Below are 24,561 nucleotides of genomic sequence, written 5' to 3'. Positions count from 1 at the left end.
GCCGACCAATGCACAGTTTACACAAATATATTTATTACACCAATTAATGAGTGGACATGAGAAAAAAAATGGAAAAATGAAAATAATGGCTTTGAGATCTAATGCCTCTTGTTAGTCCTTTTATCATATGTCCAGGTGAAGAAGTCTGGTGATCCCTTATTTGTGATTAGACCAAAAACGTTGCTCTTGGAAAAGACGTCGCTGGGGCTGCTCTTTTCCATAAATCTCACACTGAAGTCATCCTCCTTGAGCATTTTAACCTTAACCTACTGGAAAAAATCAAATAACACACATTGAGAAATAAAGAACTTAGTTGGGAAAAACAGCAATTATTTGTAATAAATATTATGATCTGATTTGTTAAATTTCAATCGGAACTAACAATTTTAGCCGTTTACTAACCATGGCAGAATATGTCCACCCTTGTCTCTTTTGGCCTCTATTTTTTCAGTAAGTAGTAGATGTTCTAGGCTTTTTTAAAATGTCAATTGAATGTATCACACCTACATTTGTCTCTTTCTTATTGTATTTATTAGTGAGTCCCTTGTAGGCCTTCTTTCTCGCATTCTGCACAACCTTATTTGATTTCTTTTCCTCATAACATGAAACAGCAGTCTCCTAAAGAAACATCTTTCTGTTGTGTCTAGACTTAATTTAACAATAAATATTAGAAAATGAAGGGAAGTGATGAAACTATGGCCTAGAACTGTATAAAAACTTCGTTTTGGACAATTACTGTGAGATCGTTGTGCCGTGAATGCAAATTCCAGTTTGTTCACCCGGTAGAATACGAGCGACAAACACCCAGATAATCGTGAATGAATAGCCGTAAATCTTTAAAAAATCAATTTTTCTTGTTTTTTTCAATACAAATTAACACAGTTATGATTAAAACATTGTCAAAACATGTTTAATAGCAACTAAAACAAAAAATATGCTAAAACCAACAAATTTAGAATTACGGGAAAAAGCGACAGACACATGCCGACAATGCAGGCAATTAGGATTTAAAAAAATATTTTTTAGAAAATCGTGATTAATTTCATGTTTTTATGCCAAATCATACTATTATCATTCTAGAACAAATTCTTAGCAAAATTATCATTAAAAATTATGAAAAAAATAAATTAGACTTACCCTTCTCACCACGTGTTCTGTTCTCAAGTAAACATTGTCTGTCGTCATTCCATGGGTCTAGGAACTTCACAAAACCACAACTTTCACAAAATGTAAAAACTCACAAAAATGTTGCTGTCTCAGCTTCTCGAAACTTCACTCTACGATATCAACTAAAGATACACACACACAGTTATCCCATTTCTGAGAAAAGTTGTTCAGAATACAGAAAGTGCCATTTTGCCCTCTGCTGTGTTTTCCGCCATAGGCTTTCATAATGCAAACACAATGTCATACCACTTCTCAAGATGTTTGCTTTTCTGTTTCTATTCTTCTATCATGCAATCAAGCAATTAAAATGACTACATCTATTGTGTTGTGACTAAAATGCAACAAAAATGCAAATTATCAAGGCCCCCGTTTAGTATTCAAGTATCCTCCTCCCCCTTTCCGGTTCACATATAAGCGGGGCCTCGTTTGTAGCGCCCGAGGCGACCGATGGCTGATGACGTCACTCAGTGGAAATTTCCCAGCCGCGGTCGTTCACCCAGCATGCGCAAATGGCAATGTCGCTTTTTCCCTTAGTTACTCCCACATTTTTGAAGATTACGCAAAAACCGCTAAACACAGAAGCATGAAATTTTAAGGGAATAAAGAAAAATGGTGTACAACGTATCAGTCAGTTTGACAAATCACAGCTCCGAAAAATCTTCAAAGCGCACCACATCAATCACTTTCGCAAACGTTTTCAACTGCTTCTTGGATGGGTACAGAGTTGTCAAACTGCATACTACGAGATTGACCTCTTTTCTCATTGGCTGCCAAGTTTCATTCATATCCATGTACGAGAAGCGGCGTGAGAGCAAGTTGAAGACCACAACCTTTGCGTTAGTGCGTCCCAGCGGGGGGCCGAAAATCAGCAGAACAAAACGCGATCGGTGGGCATTGCTAAATTTTTATTCGAAGTGGCTAGCCTGAGAGTCTAGCCATACTTAAGTTTGGCCCTATCGACTCAAACCTGTTGAGTACACAGGTCTCATTAGATCTAGATTTAGTAATTATTCAGGTTTAAAATACATGCAAGTCAGTAAGTCACCTTTTGGTTTTGTCTGAAATACAAATACTTCAGGCATTGCAAACTAAAAATTTCATTTACAATTCAGCCATCAATAATAAGTACGGTTAGCCTGATTGTCTAGCCGTCCAAAAGTACAGCTAGCCTAGCAGTCTAGCCGTACTTAAGTACGGCTAGCCAAGTAGTCTAGCCATACTTCTAGACTGCCAGGCTAGCCGTACTTATCTTAGGTCTCATTTAATAAGTAATTATTCAGGTTTAAAATACATGCTCTGTCATCAAGGCACCTGGTTTCGTACAAATACTTTAGGTACTGCAAACTTAAAATTTATTTACAATTCAGTAGGCCTATTTTTTTTGTTTTGGTCAGTCTAGCCATCATATTAAGTACGGCTAGCCAACCAGTCTTGCCGTATGGCAGTCTAGCCGTCATTAAGTACGGCTAGCCTCTTCCATTTCTATTCCATACAAAAAGTGCATAACACAGTTTTGTGTTTAAAAAAAATCGCATATATATATCTTCCTTTGTTGTGTATGCAGGTTTCCACAGACACAGCATGATTCACGAACAAACACAGAGTAACTTCCTCTTGTTTAATGGTAGAACAAGAGCTAATGCTGAGTGTCTTTAGTTTAAAAATGCAGATGTTCATCTTTCTTCTCTTATAACTTGACTATTACATGTACAACTCGCGCAGATTTAAGATTTCTCATGGAAAAAGACATGATGTTCATAGTCAGTTTAACACAGATTTAGGAGAGATCTATCTTGCCGTTTTAAAATTTAAAACAATAATTTATTCATAAGTATGTAACTAAAATAGGACAAATTGCGTGCTCTACAAACATTTGTCTAGAACAAAAACTAAGGCACAGAAATTTACCATTCAAACGCAGAATAAATCTCAAGACATTGAGCTTTTAGTACATCCGCGTAATGGTTTGCTGTGTGGAATGGGGAAGAAGTTATATTGTTTCAAACGTAGACAAAAATGCTAACTTCTTAACTGATACTGGCAAAGTTCACCAAGGTCAGAATGGGAAGACAATAGATAGACAGTGAAAGATCTTTTAATTCTTTAGACCCTGAGTTATTTCCACCGTTTCCTGGAGTTTTTTCCTGTGGTCACGTAAACCTGGCGCACTATAACCCATTATAACCCCAAAAGTTTGCCTCTAACTTCTAAATGGCAGAAACAAAAGCTTAGTTATTAATAATAAACTTGGTTTGGGAATAGTTACGAAAAACAAGCAAAAACTAGCACTAAATGAAACAAAACAGTTGTCACTGAGCATCCAATGCGGAACAGGGTTATTACCGCCGAACGCTACCTGCATCCGATGGGGTTTAAAGAGTTAAGTTTGTTATTGTTTGAGTGTTTAATTAGCCGCTTGCACTGTGAGTCCCGGGAAGCCAGGAATCTTTCTGTCAGAGCCTTTTGTAGAGTGGGGATATATTATATATGTGTTATACAAATACAGTCAAACCTGCCCTGACGGCCACCTCTATAAGACGGCCACCTGTACAAACGGCCACTTTCCATTTCCCCCTTGCGTTTTTTCTATATAATTTAACTGTGTAAAACCGGCACCTGTCCAACGCGGCCGCGGCCACCATATTTTAACACACAACCACTATCACACTAAACAATAACACCTGTCTTAGACGGCCACCTTGGTGACTTCATTATGTTTTGTTATAAATTGTGCAATGGCCCCTGGCGTTGTGGGCGAGCCGTCATAATTCAATCACCTGTCGTTGTTGTTAGGTAGTCCCTCCAACCGATCATGCTGTGTTGGCCCCTCCCACTGTTGACCAATAAAAAGGTAACAATTTTCAGCTGTTGGTGAGGTAAGCGTGTGATCCTTCATAACCCATAAGCCCCGCCCAGGACTCATACACAAATTATCGTAAGTGAGATGAGTGGTCACTGTTTACCCAGTCTGTAACAAAGTAACAAAGGATGTCAACATAAACTTGTGACTGAAGCGTCGCTCATTCTCCGAGTGGTGGCACCCATGTGTTTGTTTTAACATGGCACTCGGTCTTCCTCGTCTGATACATTTCGTTTTATTGTCACCTTTGTGTAAAATCAGCAACAAAATAAAAATTACAAACAAAATACAAACCAACAACAACAACAACAATTCAGTTTCTTTCGATTGGGACCTCAGATGGGAATGGTTTGTTTTCTTCATCTTGATCAGTCCTGCCTTAGACGGCCTCCTGTCTTATACGGCCACTTTTCTCCTTGACAATGGGTGGCCGTCTTACACAGGTTTGACTGTACTGTAACTGTAATTAATATTGTCACTCTTTAAAGTAAAACTTTCTTTTAGTTCATGGTTTGAATGCATGGTCTTCTCTTCGAGGTGCAGCCTTTTTATTACGTTGTAGAAAAGTCAGTTGCTAATCCTGTGTTTATATGCCCTCAGGATGTTATAGCGGGTGTTGTGGTGGTGCAGAGCAAGGGAGACCTGCAGCACCAAGGCATCACCCTGACCATGGAAGGCATGGTCAACCTACAGCTGAGTGCTAAGAGTGTTGGCCTTTTTGAAGCTTTTTACAACTCTCTCAAGGTAAGCTCATCATCATCATCATCATCATCATCATCATCATCATCATCATCATCATCATCATCATCATCATCATCATCAACAAGTGTTAGATTCACAGCTGTGTAGAAGGGTTGACCACACATACAACCTTTTAGAACATATTTGAGTGGTCATAGGAAAATTAAATAACAGAGAAGGGAACTTAATTTGAGGCCGTGCATAGTTGGCAGGTGCTTTTGTGTGGTTTGCTTCTTCTTTCCTATCAAACATCTACTATAATCCTTATCTCTCCTTCTTTTTTATGTTTGTTGCTCTCTTGTAACAGCTCTAAATCTTCCGCACTTATGTAATAACCTTATTGTGTTGCAAGTGCCATAAAAAGCAAGACTTCGAGGCTTGTCAGTACTCATATATGATGTTTGTACAGTCGAACCTGCTCTAAAGGCCACCTGTCCAAGACAATCACTTGCACAAATGACCACTTCCTACCTCCCTCTTTGTGTATTTTCTACATTTTATTAGCACTGTCCAAGACGCCCATCTGTCTAAGACTACCACTATACTCCTCGACAGACAAAAGGTGGCCCCCTGGGACAATTTTGACTGTATTTATTGTACGATATTCGAGGGATGTCAAGAAAGTAACTACCTTTTTCACATCTCTCTGAACTGGGCTAGGATATTTCCGATTTTGCACCACAGTGAGTTGATGTGTTCAATACTGAACCGGAAAGAGCCCTCAGCTTCCATCTTGCTGTTGTAAACAATCTACAAAGCTTGTAAAACATCTCACCCAGTTTTTTCCGCGCCAGTTTACACAGCCACATTTTGTATCAAACATCCTACGCCCTTTTGAAACTTCAATGTGTCTTCCAAGATTGCAAATTATGCTGACAGTGAAATTCGGTCTGTTATTCGTTTTCTGACAGCAAAGAACACGAAGCCTAGCGATATTCATAGGCAGATTTCTGAAGTGTATGGTGAAAATGCAATGGGCGAAAGCATGGTGCGGAAATCATAATGGGTTCGCATGTTCAAAGAGGGACGAGAAAATGTGCATAATGAACACAGGAGTGGGCGTCCATCTTTGGTCAGTGATGATTTGATAAGCAAAGTTGACCTAAAGGTAAAGGAAGACAGGCGTTTTATCCTTTCCTTACTCTCTTCAAACTTTCCTGAGATTTCAAGGTCGCTTCTTCAAGAAATCGTCACTGACTATTTGGGTTATCGAAAGGTGTGCTCTCGCTGGGTACCCAAGCAGCTGACACAAGCGCAAAAGGATCAACGGGCTGCCAGCGCATTGACATTCCTGACACGTTACAATGACGAAAGAGATGACTTTCTTACTCATATTGTGACGGGGAATGAGACCTGGTTGCCCCACTCCACACCCGAGTCAAAGCAGCAGTCGATGCAGTGGAAGCATACGGATTCGCCCCAGCCAAAAAATTTCAAGCAGGCAGTGTCAGGAAAAAAAGTAATGTGTACAGTGTTTTATGACAGGCAAGGAGTTCTTTTAGTAGAATTTTTTGGAAATGGGATGGCATTTAACTCTGATGTGTACTGCAACACACTTAAAAGGCTGCGAAGAGCGATTCAAAACAAAAGACGCCGAATGACGGCGTTGTTCTGCTTCACAACTATGCAACTCCTCACAAGTCTGCACAGACCCAATACCTGATCGCCTCCTTCAGATGGAAACAGTTGAAGCACCCATCGTACAGCCGAGACCTGGCTCTGAGTGACTTTCATCTGTTCCTGCATTTGAAAAAGTTTTTGGTCTGGCAGGACTTCGACTCAGATGCTGATCTCACAGGAGAGACTCGACATTACTTCTCCACGTAGCCACCAGAACTGTTGAGACATTTGTCATAGCGTGGGACGAGATTCTAAATGCCCACATTGTAGAAAGCTGCTGCCTGCGATGTCAGCTAATGTCGATGTCAGCTAATATGGGGTATAAAAAAATAATTCGTTTTGATTGGGAAAATTATTTCTTTTATAATTATTTTAAAACGGTACTTACTTTCTGGACGTCCCTCGTAGATTATTTCAATTACTATGAGGTACCTGTCTGCTCCTTTCACTCAGCAGATTTTTTGCTGATGTACTGATAGCTGTCTCACTTTCTTAAGTTGACATTGTTTTGATTTTGCTTGAAGATCAACTGTCCCAGGATGGTTTCAATAGTTTTATTAAGCCTTCCTTATGCCATTAGGATTAAGTACACAGTCGTTTTCTGGATAGATATGGGTGATTTTTCCATGAGATGAACCTGTCCATAACACTGCATTAATTCTGTGGGAAATTATAATATTTTGAAAATAATTATTTATATTTTGCATCCAGCCGATCCAAGTGCTTATGTATACACTTGAGGTTGCAAAACCTGGCCGGCTTCCTTCAGGAAAGACAGAGATTCCTTTTGAAGTGCCGCTCAAGCCCAAACCAGGGAAAACTCTCTACGAGACATACCATGGAGTGTTTGTCAACATACAGGTATACTTAATCTGAAATTACATTGTCATGGTATCTGCAGTATAATATTACATTTATTGACCTGTCATCTAGGTACGCCATAGACTTCCGTATGGAGGTGGAGACTTCTGCATGGTACATTGTACTGCTGTGATTGTTTTTAATTTATGTCTGTACCATGCTGATATTAAAAGATCTTGCACATTTTTCAGCAGTCATATATGTATTTCTCTTCTAAATACGAGAGAACAATAGGAGAGTGAGCTGTTAATGTTTTCCTTTGACAATTGTTATGAATCTTTAAATGTCTGTCCTTTCAGTATCTGGTTCGAGTGGAAATGAAGAGGTCACTGCTCAACAAGGATTTGCAGAAACAGACGGAGTTCATCATAGAATACAAGGTAAGCCATTCAGATAACCAATGAATAAATAACGGACAGGCAGTTTGAGGTAATGCATGTAAAGGGAAGTGAATTTTGATTATTTACTGTAGGTTTATAAATTTTTTGTTATCTACTGAAGTAGGGACAAGAGATTTAATTATGGAAGAGAGATGATGCAGATATGCCAGTAGTAGTTTTGCTGAAATCTTCTCGGGAGGTCACACAAAGGAGAAAGGAAACCTGCGTCTGTGCCGAAGCGGTTAGGCACTTTCTTGTCACATGCAGGATACTTGAGTTTGATTCTTGAGTCGGGAGAAAATTTTTACTGCTTTTGCTGGAATATTGTATCCCTCTCAGCTCGGGTTGCCCCAGGCAGGCAGGGTCGGAAGCCTGTCTACTGAATGATCTAAACTGTCGATGGGGGTGAAAAACACATCTATATATCATAGCTGCCAGGCTTTTCCTGCTACTTTCCTCCTTCTTCTGCTAGACCGCTCTCGGTCGCAAATTGCGATTCTTTTTTTTTTTTTACACACGGAAAACATCGAACCGGGAGAGAGACGAAAACGCAGCTTGCGCATGTCCACCAGTAGCTTTCTACTTCCGTTCTCCTGTAGCACTAGATTCACATTGTTTATTGTTGAGCAACCGTGTCGATCGAGTATCGGGACAATGGTGCGCTGAGTTGTCATTAAAAAGGGCGGAAATTTGAGAGAAAATTAAATTGATACAGAATGCAAAAATAAAAGGAGGTGGAATGAGAAAGAAGCAGACGGTGTGCGTCTTGAAAAGTTCATTAGAAAATTGAGCAAGCTGCTTGCTGCACTTTGGGTTTGGTGTGACAAAGAAATCCCTCAGTACAGTGGCAAAGGCGTTGCCTCCTTGATCCAATACTGTTCTACATCGATGCGCAAGTTTAAAGTGAAATAAATCTTTTTATGAGGCACCAGCTGGCAAAAAACACTGGATTTTTGGTCACGAAACTATGTCAAATGCTTGTTAGTCAACTTAATGTCTTGGTTTTTATTTTTTAATATTTTTTTAAACACATTTTAATTCAGTAGCCTATGGTTAATAAATATGACACTTTTCCCTTCCAAAAACATGGGCTAGATTCCAAGATATTGCCTCTGGATCTCACTGGTTTTACTCCGGCCTTCGGAGAACGAGCTTACGCCTTCGCGTGAATTTCCTCCTTTTTTGAAATTCCTGAGTGGCAGCTATGATATATATATATATTTAATTTTTTTTTAAAGAAGAGAAAGGAAGTAGGTTCTATGCTCATGGTTTTGTAGAAGGTCAGGCTTTGTAGCATTGTAAGAATAGTGTCATTATAGTCTTTTGTTTCATATTCCATATGCCGTCCTGATAAGCTTATTCAATCAGACAAACTAGTGCTATAATAAAAATGTGGCTGTTTTTAACTATGAAATTCTGACCTCGAATTTTTAACTCGAAGTAAAAAATAAATCAAGCCATGCTGTGAACTAACTTGAAAAAAACCAGCTTGCGTCCTGCGCGCTCATGTGACCTTCGGTTGGGAGTGCTGTAAAACTCGTACCAGATCAAACAAACGTTTATGAATGTTGTCACTCTGTTTGCTTCAGACTCAAGAGGAGAGAGCCAAAGACAAACCCGTCAACTTCACCATCACTCCAGACACATTGACGAATGTGAAGGAGGTAAGATAAAGACTGTTTATATGTAACTTAGTAAGGTAATTTCTGATTGCTGCTTTTTTTAAATCAAAGAATTAGTAAGGAGTTTGAATCAAAAGAATTTGTAAGAGGCTTTGGGTCAAAGAATCAATATGGGGTTTTGAGCCAAAGTCAAAGAATTAGTAGGGGTTTTGAAACAAAAAAGAAGTAAGGCGTTCGAAAAAAAAAATTTGCAAGGGATCTATTCAGCTTAGTTTTGCAGGTTTCGGACATATCATATGTGCTTGTATTTACTGAAATTGTTATTACATTAAACACTATCTGAGAAATGACATAGTCTAAGGTATCGAATAAGCCCCCCCCTCCCGCCCGCTTATTTATTTATTGTCATTGTTTTTGCACACTCCCCACTCCTTATTCCATACCCCCCGTTTATTATTTTCCTGCTGGCCACGACCGACGATCGTGTGAAACATTATATCTTGATATCTGAATGAAACTTCTCTTTTTTTCGTAAATGGCAACTTACCCTCAGTATTAGTACCGGTACCGGGTTGGCTACTTCAATTTTTTGTGCCTTTTAAACAATTTTTGTACATTGGTTTATATTTTTTAATGAAACTGGTTTGTTCCTTAATGGAAAAAAGTTGTCACAGGAACTTACTAAAATCACTAAAATTTCATGGTCTCTTGTCCTTTTTATTCACTGAAGAGGTAATGAAACAGATTTGTTCCTACTAGTACAGGGGTATAAGGTTGAATGTGCCCTCCCCCCGTTTATTAATTTTGGACCACTTGTTCACCCCCCCCTTTTATTCCCCCCCCCCCCCCCCCCATTTTAAAAATACCTTCTTATAGTAAAGGAGCAGAGGTTGATCGATGTTGATCATGTTGTTGAGCTGTAGAGCTTTATGAAATAAAGCATCAGTTTATGATTGATACCATCCACATTTTAGAATGGTGAAATGGTGGAGGCTTTTTATGGTCACTGTCAGCTATCCTCCCCCCCCCCCCCCCCCCCCCCCCCCCAACCCATTCCTTTTTACTACACACTAGATGTAAAGTTCATTTAATGGTGATTGGAAACGGTTAAAAAATATCATGCTTGCCTATTCAGTGAAAATTTACTCTTCTCATTTGTAAGTAAATGATGATTTGATTGTATTTGTAATTATAAGCAAAAAGGCTTAAAAAAAATTTGCCAAAGCCTTTTTTGAAATGGGGTAGGGTTGTTTTAAAAAAATAGGGGGGGGGTGTAACAGGAGCTGAAGCTTTATTACGATTTTTTTTTCGATGGTGATTTGTTTTATCCTTTTATGTTGGAATTTTTTTCTCAATACTGTTTCAGAAACAGAATGTTCCCAAGTTCAAGGTCAAAGGTCACATTGACTCTTCTTGCCTGCAGATCACAAAACCCTTAACAGGAGAGGTATGTTGATTTCCGAGCAGTGTTCTATGCTTCATTCCAGTTTGCTTTTTTTCCTTGGCAGTATGTGTAGCCATTTCTTCCCTCTATAATGGTGTAATGGTTCTTGGGTGCTATGGGATGATCTGGTTTTGCTTCTTTCTTTCCCTTTATAAAAATTTTTCTATTGTCCTTGTCAGTCCCCAACAATATACGATATACGGCTGTCATTTTTCTGACTTGGAATCTCTGACAGCCGGTTGAAGTGTTCCATAAGTAGGTCTTTTTTTTTTCTTTCTATCTGCTCTTTTCCACCTGTCTGTATTGATGTTTCCCTGCTCTAAATGATCAATATATCGTGTCCATGTGTGCTTCTCGTTACTTCTGTAAATTGTACATCTCGCAGCAAAAGCTGGCGTTGAGGAAATTCTATGCCTTTCCTTGTGGCACTGTTTATGAGTTACAATGATAGGATTATATATTAATTTGTGGTTCTAATCAAAGTGAGGTCAAATCTCAGTGCTGGCATCCTAATCTGAAATACCATTTTGAATACTTTTCTAGTTCTTTTAATATTTCTTCAAATTACAAGAGAAAAATAACAGCACTCGGGGCATGTGAATTTTCAAACTGATTTGTTTTCAACTTTTGACATTTTAAATTTCCAGGGAAATGTATTGAAAGGAAGAAAATTCAGCTGTCGTGTCTTTGTTATGATCAAGCTAGGGTAGAAAGAGGCTGAAATGAAACCAATTATGTTCAGTTTTATTTTAGTGGCCTTTACGTATATAGGTTTAAAGTTGGGTGAAGCCCTTCTAAAGGCTGAAAATAAATAAGGATGGCGAAAAGTGGTTGCCCGATCATCCTTGGTGCCCCAACGGTCATTAAAGACTAAGAGATACATGGAAGTGGACGCATAAATAAATGAATTTCCCTCCTGAACTTTAAGCTTTAATTCTAAACCCCATTTTTAGCTGATAGTAGAACACTGCCAATGACCATGAAAAATCTATTCATCTCGCAGGGAGAAATTTGTCTTAGTTGTTTACAATGGCAGTGGATGTTATATATAGGTTAGCTACATTCATGCATACGCACAACAAGACAAGACATTAGTAAATGTTTTACGAGCTGAAACCACCCGCTCCGTACAACATTCTTTCATCAAGGTTTATTAATCCAATAATAGACCTTGATGAAAAGAGTATTTCGAAGAAATTTGTATGTTTTTTAAATGGTGCAATTCAAATTTTCTAAAAGGAAACCTCTAAAAAAAACTACTGACATGATTTTTGATTTTAGAAGAGAAAAACCAACAATTCCACCATTTGTAATTGAACAAGAAACAATTGAAATCATGGATTTATACAAATATCTTGGTCTTACAATCAACAACAAATTTACATGGCAAAATCACGTAAACAAAATGCCCTCATCAAGTCCATTGAGATCCATGAATTTCTCTCCTGCGAGCATCGTAAAACCCTTACTAAAACTAATACTACTGACTTTTAAACTTTAATTCTAAACCCCATTTTCAGCTGATAGTAGAACATTGCGAAGCCCTGATCAAGTCCATCGAGATCCAGCTGGTGCGAGTGGAGACCTGTGGCTGTGCTGAAGGATTCGCCAAAGATGGTGAGTTAGCCTCTCTGTTATGAATGTAGACAAGTAATGGTTTCTGAGGGTGGTTGGAGGGCACCATTGTTAAGTCCTACTTCTTTTACTTCTTTATTTTCCCTCTGTTGTTTCTGTCTTGCTGTCTGTCTGTCTTACTTTTTCCCAGCACTAAATGACCCTTATTATGTTGATGTGTTTTTCTTTGCTCAAATCAGCGTGAGATGAGGGTGTGGGGTATTTATCGTGTATTACGAGATGTTGAAGCAGGGGATCTTGTGTTTTAACGCTTGCTTGTACTTTAAAAAAAAAATGTCTTGAGTAGGCCTACCTTGTTTCTGACCCCCCCCCCCCAAGACTCTGAAAACAGAATGAATATACTGATGTGTAAAAATTTTACTATTGTACCACCAGCTCAAGGCAACAATCCATTGGTGGGTGGTTGGCGGGTGCTCTGGTGTGGTTTGCTCCTTCTTTCCTATCAAACTTCTATTGTCCTTATCTCTCCTCCTTTTTTGTGCACGTTACTCTCTTGTAACACATCTATTCTTCGGCACAACTATGACCTTTTTCTGCTCCAAGTGCCATAAAACTCTCACTAAAACAAAAACGAAGAGTGGTTGTCTTACACAAGATGTCCAGAACACTGTCATGAAAACATAGAAAGGGGAATTTGGAAGTGGTGATTGGTTCAGGTGATCGTCTTGGACAGGTGATTGTTAGAGCAGGACTGTATACCTGTAAAATCTTTACAGGCATGCTGAGAAATTTTTTCTTGCATGATAATCTTGAGTTTTAAAAGATGTGAAGCAGGATAAATAAACAAACTTTAATATGATACCAATGACTCAATGTGCCCAAAAATTGATGAGCGTCTGATTCCATCGCGTTGTGACACATATAGAAAAACATGTAAATGTAGTTGCATTTTGTTTCCTCTACAGTATACAGAAAAAGTCAGTATAGTGCTGTGTATACAGTGGAGTCCGCTTAAACTGGACACGTTTAATCTGAAAACAGCGGTGAACTGACAGAACATAACATTATTTTTTCTTTTATCAATTTGTAAAATTTAAGCAATTTCTTCACACTGAAAACTCTGCTAAACTAAAGCAAATCTTGTGGTCCCACTTATTTCAGTTTGAACAGACTCCACTGTATTTTGTAAAGTTAGGTTTTATTGTTGCTCTCAATTTCCTTATCATTAATTACTGTTGTTGATCTTGCTTGCTGTTCCTTTTGTTTAGACATTGACCTACTCTGATGTGAAGAAATCCTCTGGACTAGTTAGTTCAGAAGGTCACATTTAATGAATAAATAAATAAGGAGTAAGCAAGAGAACTATTTTTGACTGACCTGAAAGCTTATCAGCTGAAATGAATTGAGGTCATACCTGTGATTCTTAGTGTTACCAGAGATTAAAACAAAATTATATTCAGCTGATTTGAATTTTGTTTGTTATTTTTTACAATCTGAGTTCGGTATAATTTTTATTTGATGTGGGGTTGGTTTTTTTTTTTAGTTCCTTTGTTATGTTGTGTGTATGTGTGTGTGTGTGTGTGTGTGTCTGTGTGTGTGTGTTGTGTGTATATGTGTGTGGGTATGTGTCTGTGTGTGTGTGTGTGTGTTGTGTGTATATGTGTCTGTGTGCATGTATGTTTGTTTGCATCTGCTGTGTGTGTGTGTGTGTGTGTGTGTGTGCATGTGTGTGTGTGCATGTGTGTGTGTGCATGTATGTGTGAGTGGTTGGTCGCAGGTTGCCACTGGTAGGTCCTATGTCTTAACTTTCCCACTGTTGCTTTTCTCCATCATCCTTGATTTTGTCCTTGCAGTCAATAGTTGTTATTTTGTCTTTACTCAAACTAACAAATTGTGCATGTGGGCATGTTCAGGAGAAAATTAGATCATTAATTTTCTTTGACCTCGGGGTTGCAGGTTGACTTTGATTCACATTATTGTCAGCTTTACTTTTCTCTTCTTACTGAATTTTAATGAGAGTAAATATATATATATATAGGATCATGTCCTCTCTTATCTTATTGAAAAAAAGTTCTGTTGCCTCATCTCTTCAACAGCGACAGAAATTCAGAACATACAAATCGCAGACGGTGATGTGACCAGAAACTCGGCCATACCCATCCATATGGTGTTCCCACGCCTGTTCACCTGTCCTTCCCTGTCTACGAACAACTTCAAAGTCGGTGAGTGGGTGGGTGGCGGGTGCTCTGGTGTGGTGGTTTGCTACCTCTTTCCTACCAAACATGTATCGTCCTTATCTCTCCTCGTTTTTTTGTTTGTTTGTAATTCTCCAGAAACACCGCAAACCTTTGGCACTTACATGACCTTGTTGTTTTGCAAGTGCTGTAAAACTCTTACTGAAACTAAAGTTGGTGAGTGGGTGTTTGGCGGGTGCTCTGGTGTGGCGGTTCGCTTCCTCTTCCCTGTCAAACATCTATCATCCTTCTCTCTTAATTCTTTTCTTTGTTTGTAAGTCTCCAGTAACACCTCATATCTTTGGCACTTATGTGACTTTATTGTGTTGCAAGTGCCGTAAAACCTTTTCTAAGCGAAAATTCAAAGTTGCAGAGTCCATTTTCATGCATGCTAGTTGCTGTGATGATGTTGCTGGTTGCTGAACGGCTTGCGCTTGGAGGATTAATTGAGTCTGAAGGCCTTGTCTGTGGTCTCCTTGAACATCTCTGGGTCTGTAAAAGGGGTGTATTGTAGAGATCAGTGAGGTGGTTTGGACACATGAGAATGGGGTTGCAGCCAGCCTCAAAGGCCTAAAATATGCAACTTGATGGCTTCAAGGTGAAGGGAACACCAAGAAAATGACGGATCAGTGAAGTCAAAGAAACACTTTAAAGGCACAGTGTGACGATTCGTTAAACAACCCACCTGACCCATGTCTAACAATTACACTTCTCCTTGATACCTTGGGGTATAGGAGGACAGAAAAAGTAAAAGTAGAAAATGCCACGCCTTCGAAGAGGGGGAAGAAGTCTTACCCCTAGAGGTAGTCAAGAGGGGGTGCTACAGGGATACATTCAAGGTAAAATATTTATATTTTGTTTCTTTCCTGTTTTCAGTCTTTTTCCTCTTCTTAACATTTTCTAATACTTCTTCATTGTTATTCCGTTCGTAGAACGGGTACTTTTACTAGTAATAATAATAATAATAATAATAAAAATAATAATAATATTAATATTTGGAAAAGTCAGAGGGAACCTGGACTGTCGGATTGACCGAGATCTGTGATACCCTCATGAATAATATTAATGTAGATCATTTTTATAGCACCCACTCGCCTGTGAACACAGCTCTAGACGCTTCGAGTAAATGCATGTGTATGAACAATATTCACACACACGCACGCACACACACACACACACACACAGATATCCACACACACACAGACACCCGCACACACACACACACACACACACACACACACATTTATGTGCTTATCAAACATGCACTTCACACATCGTTACGAAATGGGCACATACAAAAATGCATAATTAAATAATATACACAATGCTATTCTCTGGTTAACAAAATGTGAGGCAGCGCGGTGGAATCAGGCTCTCGTCAAAATAATCAAAGTGAAGAAACTTGAATTTTTCTGCAGGTTTGTGAATTTTTATCAAATTTTTGTTTTTTGACTCAACACCTTTCATGCCCATTAAAGAACTCATTTCTGTGTGGATTTTTCTGGAAAACGTTAATTAAAGGCTAAAAAAATGGAAATTTTCAGTTACCACGGATTCTTAAGCTATGGAAATAACTAGTCTTTGGCGGCCATTTTCTCACTTAACTTTTCCTCTGAAAACAGGTGACCCCCCACCTCCTTCATTAGCAAATATCTCGACTTGTATTCAAGATAAATTGATATTTTTTCATTCAAATATAGACAAGTGAACAAGATTTAAGATGATATCAATAACTCTACATGCACAAAAATTTACGAGAGCCTGATTCCTCCACGCTGCATCACAAATACATAATGATACATAGTCATTTACATAACATTGTACTGAACATGAATCTAGTCTAATGACTCCAAAATGATTTAATTAAATGTTTCTGTAAAGATGTTTTAGATTCAGACTCAGATGTTGACACACAAATATGTGGCTCATATTGGTTAATCGATGGGCCCAGAATTTGTGCTATGACTGTTGTCTACTGTAAGCCTAAACTCAATGTTAATTTTGTAGAAATGATTTGATGATATAATCTCTTGTTCTTTATCCTGAATAATTAACGTTTTTTTGTTTTTTTCCATTTCTGTCCCCAGACTTTGAAATCAACATTGTGGTCGTGTTTTCAGACGACCATTTGGTCACGGAAAATTTCCCCTTGAGACTCACACGCTTTTAACCCTGGAATATAATTTAGTGATATTAAATTAATATATCATCTACTGAGTACAGTAACTTATTTTAACTACTTTTGTTTGATTTGACTTGTCTGATCGAGTTGAATGGACTCTGTGAATGATCTAATATACAATAACTTGGGCTGATGTATTAGCTCAAAGTTTGGTACATAGAAACGGAACTGTTTGTCAATGTGATAGACTCGACCAATTAAGCTTGAAACTGAAACTTCCGGGAAGCATCCTTTTCTCTTAGCAGCATCTGCTGTTTACAGTTGGGCTCTTTGACCTTCTGGCTAAAGACATGAAACCTGATTCCGTCATTGGAATTTTGTTTTGTCGCATGTATCTCCTGTCTTTGTTTTATCACACACATATCTCCTGTCTTTGTGTCCCCTTACTTAGTATCCCTCTCTTTTCGTTTTTGGCTCTCACGGGCAGATGAGAAGCAGCTTGGCTCCTTAATCATAATGGTTTTTGAGCGTGTCAGTGTAAGTGTAAAACATTACTAGTACCGTTTACTAGTTATATCTTTTTGGTCTTCCCAATTGACTCTCCTCACTGTGAAGTGTATGGGGATGTAGTCTCTCTGCTTCTCACTGATCCCCAGCATTTTCAGAACCAGTTTTGGGAAATTTTAAAATTTGACTTTTACTTTTACTTTTACAACTATAGAATCAGTGTAGCTTTTTTGCGCCTATTGATAGATTAATTGTGCATCCATAGAACCAGTGTGTTGTATTTGTGCACATTTCAATAGATTGATAGAGCTACTATTGAACTAGCTTGTGACAGTTATGCTCATAACAATAGATGAATAGTTCAACTACAGAACCAGTGTGTAGCTTTAATATACTTATCAACAGATTAATAGTACAGCTATTGCGTAGCTGTTATGCACCTATTAATAGATAAGTGGCGCAACTATAGAACCATGGATTGTGTCTTATAATATAAATAATATGCACGTATCTCAATAGAGTAACTACTAGTTCTTGTTTTTGAGATCATTCCAAAATGACGGGGCAGGCTAAACTTAGCCATGGTTCATTGAGCTAAGAGTAAGTGTCCGTAGCAAGAGGCAGTCTCTACAGACTTTGTGTCTTTTTTGTTGCTGTCCTCGTGAAGTGTTCAGTTTTGTGCAATATTATTCTGAGCTGAATAAATGCCACTGTGTTTTGTTTCCCCCAATACGTATAAATACATATTATGTGTGGCATGCACAGTCTATAAATACATGGTATCGAATGCCATACAATGTTCCCGAAGTATATTGATACAGATGACAAAATATGTTATGCACAGTCTCCCCGATACATAGAAATACATTACGTATGTCATACAAGTGAGTGATAAGGTTTTGTGTGTGTATGTGTGTGTTCGAGAGAGAAGGAGAGAGAGAATGAGTGAGTGAGAGAGAATGAATGAGTGAGTGAGAGAGAGAGACATTTCTAACTCTTCTGTTATGTTCGTATGCATGGTCTATCGTTTTATTTGATGCTCTTCACCTCTGAAAGAGACGAATGTGTTGTGTTGTATTAAATTGTGTTGTGTGTAGTATTAAATGTGTTTTGTGTAAAATTAAGCGAACACGCTTCTAACCCCATCAGCTGGGGTTTGGTTTGAAGCCTCACATTCAGAATGAGATTGGGTCATGTAAGGATTTTTTATAAGCTAATTAGTGCAAAGCTGCAAGTGTCTAATAATATGCTGAAAAGGGAGTAAAACTCAGTTCTGTTGCCATGTTGTTTAAAGATAATATTTTCTTATGCCTCAGCTTGCTGTATTGAGCATTTGTATTGAATATGGATGGAAATTTTGAGTCTTTTGAAATGTGTATATAAGTTAATGTGTTTACATGTGAGTATGTGTATGTTTGCATGTGTGTGTTTGTGTGTATGTGTGTGTGTCTGTGATATCGATGATGAGTGAATTCTAAATGCCACAGTGCCGTAACATTCCTTTTCTCTTTTGCTTTTTAACCGTTTTATTCCTTGATCTTGTTCAGCTGAAAAAGGTAACGTTTTGAGAAAACATTTTTGTTACTCAACATGCACTTGTATGAATAATGCATACTGCTTTTCCCTAGTTTTTTAAATCTTTTCGATTTGAAACGCCAGAGATGGAATGCTGTGTTTTCGAAATGACCCTGTTTGTTTGTTGTTGAATTTTATTTATTTAATTTAATCTTCAACATCAGGAAAAGGCTGTTCTCTTCGAACTTGCATCTCAGTATGTGACAATCTTTAGTACTTGTCCAAGCTCCCAGATTTAACAAACACTGAATAGAAGAATAAGGAGAAATGTGTCTACTGTCTTTTAAAAAATCTGTCACTTGGTTAGTTTGTTCTTCTCAAACTTTATATCTCGTTCGATATATAATATGGAATCAAAGATATTTCTTGCCTGTGAAGAAAAGGCGAAGAATTTGATTGAATTTCATTTGACTAGATCTAATCGTACACTTAAATGGAATTATTTTAGTTTTTAAAAAGAAGATTTTAGAGCAGCTAGATATGAATGCTGTTTTTGTTGTTATTGTTATCAGAATTTCCGTCATTATTTTTATGTGTACTAAGTTGTACAAAGGTGCTTTGTTGAACGCATTAAACTGAACAGATAATACGAATCCTTCAATGGTATTTGTCTTTGTCATTTCTTTTGTCTTTGTTGCCACTCCTTGTTCACCAGCATCTGAGGTACGTATTGACGCGAATAATTAATAGTCAGGGGCTTTTCTGTCTCTGGAAGAAAGCCTGGATTCTTGTGTGAGGAGAAATTTTATTGAGTATATATCTTTGTCTTTCTGCTGGAATGTTATATCACTGGGTATCCATCCTGTCGAAAGAAACCCAACTAAATGTGGGTGGTTGGTGGTGGCTCTTTCTTTCATATCAGACATGTATTGTCCTTAACTTTCCTCCTCCTTTTTGTGTGTTTGTTACTCTCTTGTAATACCCCTATTCTTCAGCACTTATATGAACTTATTGTGTTGCACGTGCCGTAAAACTGTTACTGAAAGTGAACTAAACACAACAAAACAACAACAGATATCTATAATAATAGAGCTTTTATCACCCTAATAAAAATAATTACTCAAGAAAGAAAAGAAAGAAATACCAAGTCACAAAATGTTTCTTTCTTTTTATTGAGCATGTTAAGGAATATTTTACTAGATTCACATTCATAATATACACTAGATGCATTACAGAATACATACTTTTTAACTTGATACCAAGAATACCTGGAGGTGTAGATACATTACGGAATGCATATTTCCAACATGATACCTAGAATACCTGGAGGTGTAGATATATATATATTCATTACGGAATGCATATTTCTAACATGATATCTAGAATACCCGGAGGTGTAGATATATATTCATTACGGAATGCATATTTCTAACATGATACCTAGAATACTTGGAGATGTCATCTCGGTTGATGTGTAATGACCCTCCATTCTCCATCCTTCACGGTCGTGAGCTGTCGTTACACATTCTGCTATACCCAGGCCTGTCCACATTTTAATGTCTATCCATGTCAAACCTAATATTATTAAATATGTTTCCCGTTCGTGTAAAATTGACTCTCTCTCTCTCTCTCTCTCTCTCTCTCTCTCTCTCTCTCTCTTTTTCTCTCTCTCTTGCCCTTTTTAAGTCCCAGTGGAGCATCGGCCATCAACAACATTTCTCCAGCGAAGCCTGTCGTCCTGTGCACCCTTTTCCAGCTGTTTCCATGATGTCCCCACCTTTTCCTTTCGGCTTTCACCACCCTGCGTCATTCTACACTCCATTTTCCCTCCTGTCTTCGGTGATGAATGTCCTCCATCTCCCAGAACTGGTCGTCGTGTTGTTTTTACTGTTCATGTTTTTGTAGCTGGTTTTTTTTTTTTTTGGGGGGGGGGGTTGTTTTACTTTTACGGGAAAGGGTTGCGAACCCTTTGCCCAACCGACCTTAGTCGCCTTCTACGACATGCGCGGTAGGGATACTGTGGTCCTATTTTTTGCTCCCCTGTCTCTTGGACAGGGCCCCGGGAACCACACGGGTGTGTTAAAATTGACACACGCACATAATATAACGGCAAATGTAATTATAGTTGTTTGTTTGAGGAAAGAGAAGCCTATCGACACAATAATGGTGATTTAGTGTTTGGAAAGAGTAAGACAGACAGAAACAATGGAGGGAAAGTAAAGAATTGGGACCTATCACTGATCAGTGGCGCCTTCCAATCACTTGCGTTGTAATTTTTAAAAAAATGTAATGATTAACCGACAATCATCTCAAGATAAATGATAGTTCTAATAATAATAATAATAATAATAATAAAAGCATTATTTTGTATAGATCTAGCGCAAATTCCCGCTCAGCAGCAAATTATAAGCGATTTACAATCTATACCATTGCCCCAGCAGACCTGATAGCATTCTGAAACAATCTCAAATTCCTGGGAAGCATAGACCTACAGTGCATAAAATAACTGTATTATTGTCATGTCACTTCCCTAGAATTACACAGTTCTATCAGCTCAGTACCTAGTTGTGAGAAATTTGCCGTTAAAAATTTTGAGTTTCACAACTTTCTCGAATGCAATTCTTTGAATATCTTGATAACGGCTTCGAATAATCTTACGATTTTCATAGAGCAGATAGAACATTTATTGGTTTCTGACCTCTCGGTCTTAGTAACTCAAAACGGCCAAAAACGTCAGAACTTTGTAATTCTGGGGTACTGAAATGGTTACAAATTGCATGCGTCTTCAATGGCACAATTATGATATTTTAGAAGGTGAGCTGATTCCCTTCCCCAAAACTAACACAAGTCGGACAAGATTTCCGTCTTGAGGGGATGTTGACCGTGAATGCGTCTTCTTTTCTCTACGGGAAATTCCGGGGTGTGGTTGGTGGGTGCTCTGATGTGGTTTGCTCCTTCTTTCTTATCAAACATCTATAGTCCTTATAATCTCTCCTCCTCCTTTTTTTGGAGTTCGTTACTCTCTTGTAGGCTACCATCTTTAATCTTCGGTACTTTTATGTCCTAATTATGGCTTTAATCTTCGGCTCTTATGACCAAATTGTGTTTGTAAGTGCCGTGAAACGCTTACTAAAACTAAAACGGGAAATTCCCCGACCGCCCCTCAGGTAAATACCACGTGACTTTCTTCTGGGGTTCCCGCCCCTCCAACTGTCCACTTCCGAACTGCCCGCCACCCCTATGACCATAACGCTGCACGTTTAGTTTTATTTAAAAGAAAGCGAGACTCTGCTTCCGCTCTTTTACGGACATTGCATTGGCTTCCTGTTGAGAAAAGGAATGTGTACAAGCTGGCCACCCTATGTCACACATGTTGGAATGATAATGCGCCATCACATTATTTATCAAATCTGTTGAGACTGCACATCCCAACTCGCAGTTTCAGGTCATCAGCTGACAACAAAACATTTCTTTTACCATATGTGAAGCTTAAAACAATGGGTGAACGGGCATTTGAATACCAAGGCCCCAAGATCTGGAACACTTTACCAAGTACTTTAAGAGAGATCAAATTAATCTTTCGATTCATTCAAATGTCAGCTGAACTCATTTCTGTTTTTTTAATAAATAAGATGAATATTTGGAGTGATTTTCTTTTGATCAGAACACAATGTTTTATGTTACTGTTGTACGGTATTGTATTGTAAAGCACTCGAACAGAGCCTGTGTACTTAGATAGGGGATGAACGCTAAATAAATGTCATTTATTATTATTATTATTATTATTATTATTATTATTATTATTATTATTATTGTTGTTGTTGTTGTTGTTGTTGTGTGTGTGTGTGGTAGCCTATCCGTTCGAAATGTTTGGAGCCCCTAAGAGCGTGCTCTTCGCCAGGGCCGGGAGGCGGTCCAACCTCCCTGAATCCCCTCCCTCCCCCAGAAGAGATGCCACCGCCGGGCCTCCGTGGCGGGGCATCTCTGCAGCCAGTGCTCCAAATCTTGGGATTCCTCGCTGCACAATGAACAACTTGCGGTTGGCAAATAATCATGGCGTCAGGGTTTTATTTATGCTCTGCTGTGAACCTCATTGTTGTTGTTGTTGTTTTGTTGTTGTTGTTGTTTTGTTGTTGTTGTTGTTTTGTTGTTGTTGTTATTATTATTATTATTATTATTATTATTATTATTATTATGATGATGATGATGATGTATTATTATATTGTTCTTAACCCGACCCATTCACAAGGTTCTTGAAATACTGGTCCTGTCCCGTCATCACTTGGAACGACACGGACACTCTGCGCATCTCCACCAGTAGGCAGACCATAGCGGTGAAGGTGACCCGGGCCTTGAGAACACTGGACTCCCCCTGCGGCCTAAAGCGACGGTCCAGCTCTTGGTGCATACACTGGACGTAGTACCAGTTCAGTTCTTCCACCTGAGTTTCAATGAGTGCCGAAGGTTAGAGATCTTTCTAGAGAGTAACATACCAAGAAAAGAAAGATGAGACTGAGAGATAAGGGCGGTAGATGTTTAAAAAAATTAAATGTTTTAGTTAGGTTTTTACGGCGCTCGCAACTGCATAAGGTCATATGAGCGCCAAGGGGTGGATGTCAACAGAGAAGTCCAAACTGGGAATCAGGCTTACTCTGCTCACCTTCCTAGCCTCAACAGCACAAAGTCTGATTCGACTATCAAGGCACCCCGGAAATACCATTTCACTCGAGAGTGACAAACATACAAAAGAAGTAGAGGTAAAATGACGATAGTAGGGATGAGGAAGGAAAAAGCAGCAGTTCCCCCTATGATATTTCGGTACAGTATGAGCATGACGTTGATAAATCAGCCCATTTACTGTTCTACTGTGCATAAGAACATGAGACTGAGTTAGATCAATACAAGTACAAGAGAGCTGTCACTTCGCCTGGATGTGCGTATCGGGGTCACCAGCTGATAGTGGGGAAAAGGGCGGTTAACAAAACAAACTGCGTCCATTGTTCAAGGCATTTTCATTGATCACTGACAAGCATGGCTCCAGTTAGCACGAAGTGTCAATGGTGTTTTGCTATAACGGCACTGATTCCAGAAACGAAAATCCAAATCTGAGTTTCTTTTGATCCTCAAAGGATGACGAAAGGTGAATTGCCTACTTTAGTAAGAATAATATTATTTTGACGAATAGAAAAAAAGGAGCTAAACAATGACAATGTGATTGTGGTCTAGACTGACATGCACACACTTAGAACATTTGACTTTGTTATATCAGCTATCTATCGCTTTTATTCCGGCCTAAATGTCCAAATTGAACTTGCATTCTACTGGTGAAAGATATGTTGCCTACAAAAATGTGTCTAAACGCAAGGTGTAGATCTATTTATTTTCATTTTAAAAAATTAACAGTTATTAACAGTAAGTTTTTACGGCGCTCGCAACTGAAGTCATATATGAGTTCCAAGAGGTGGATGTCAACAGAGAAGTCCAAACGGGGAATCGGGCTTACTCTGCTCACTTCTCTAGCCTCAACAGCACAAAGTCTGCTTTGACTATCAAGGAACCCACGGAAATATCAGTCACTTCACAGGAGAGTAACGAAATATACAACAGAAGTAGAGGACAAATGAAGATAGTAAGGATGGGGAAAGAAAAAGCAGCAGTTCCCTCTATGTTGTTCCGGCACAGAATGAGCATTACATCGATAAACCAGCCCATTTGCAATTTTATTAGGTACAGTGCATAAGAACATGTTAATAATATCCCCCCCCCCCCGCCCCCCCCCCACACATTTGGGAATGGCCTAAAGACAACATCAGTCAGTCGCACTGTCCTGGTGGGTGGGGGGGGGTGGGTACAAGTTGTGTGCGTGTTTGTGTGTTTGAGTGTGTGTGTATGTGTGTGTGTGTGTGTGTGTGT

The 24,561-nt window shown here is 38.7% G+C and overlaps 2 protein-coding genes across 2 annotated transcripts in view; one reads left to right on the top strand and one right to left on the bottom strand.

Moving 5' to 3' along the window:
- Positions 1–19,309, top strand: part of LOC101864394 (vacuolar protein sorting-associated protein 26C) — a 22,299-nt gene extending 2,990 nt beyond the window's left edge. The window contains exons 2-9 of the mRNA XM_005100077.2: positions 4,628–4,771; positions 7,100–7,249; positions 7,549–7,629; positions 9,219–9,293; positions 10,618–10,698; positions 12,216–12,312; positions 14,367–14,492; positions 16,592–19,309. Of these exons, the coding sequence (XP_005100134.1) occupies positions 4,628–4,771; positions 7,100–7,249; positions 7,549–7,629; positions 9,219–9,293; positions 10,618–10,698; positions 12,216–12,312; positions 14,367–14,492; positions 16,592–16,674 (837 nt within the window). The 3' untranslated portion in view covers positions 16,675–19,309. The remainder of the gene's footprint in view (positions 1–4,627; positions 4,772–7,099; positions 7,250–7,548; positions 7,630–9,218; positions 9,294–10,617; positions 10,699–12,215; positions 12,313–14,366; positions 14,493–16,591) is intronic.
- A 3,509-nt stretch (positions 19,310–22,818) lies between these two features.
- Positions 22,819–24,561, bottom strand: part of LOC101863988 — a 44,930-nt gene continuing 43,187 nt past the window's right edge. Inside the window, exon 7 of the mRNA XM_005100076.3 lies at positions 22,819–23,089. Within this exon, the coding sequence (XP_005100133.1) occupies positions 22,877–23,089 (213 nt within the window). The 3' untranslated portion in view covers positions 22,819–22,876. The remainder of the gene's footprint in view (positions 23,090–24,561) is intronic.

Source organism: Aplysia californica, unplaced genomic scaffold (genome assembly GCF_000002075.1).
Source record: "Aplysia californica isolate F4 #8 unplaced genomic scaffold, AplCal3.0 scaffold00235, whole genome shotgun sequence".
Lineage (NCBI taxonomy): Eukaryota > Metazoa > Mollusca > Gastropoda > Aplysiida > Aplysiidae > Aplysia > Aplysia californica.
The sequence above is the reverse complement of the archived record's forward strand: the minus strand, read 5'-3'. Positions and strand labels throughout refer to the sequence as shown.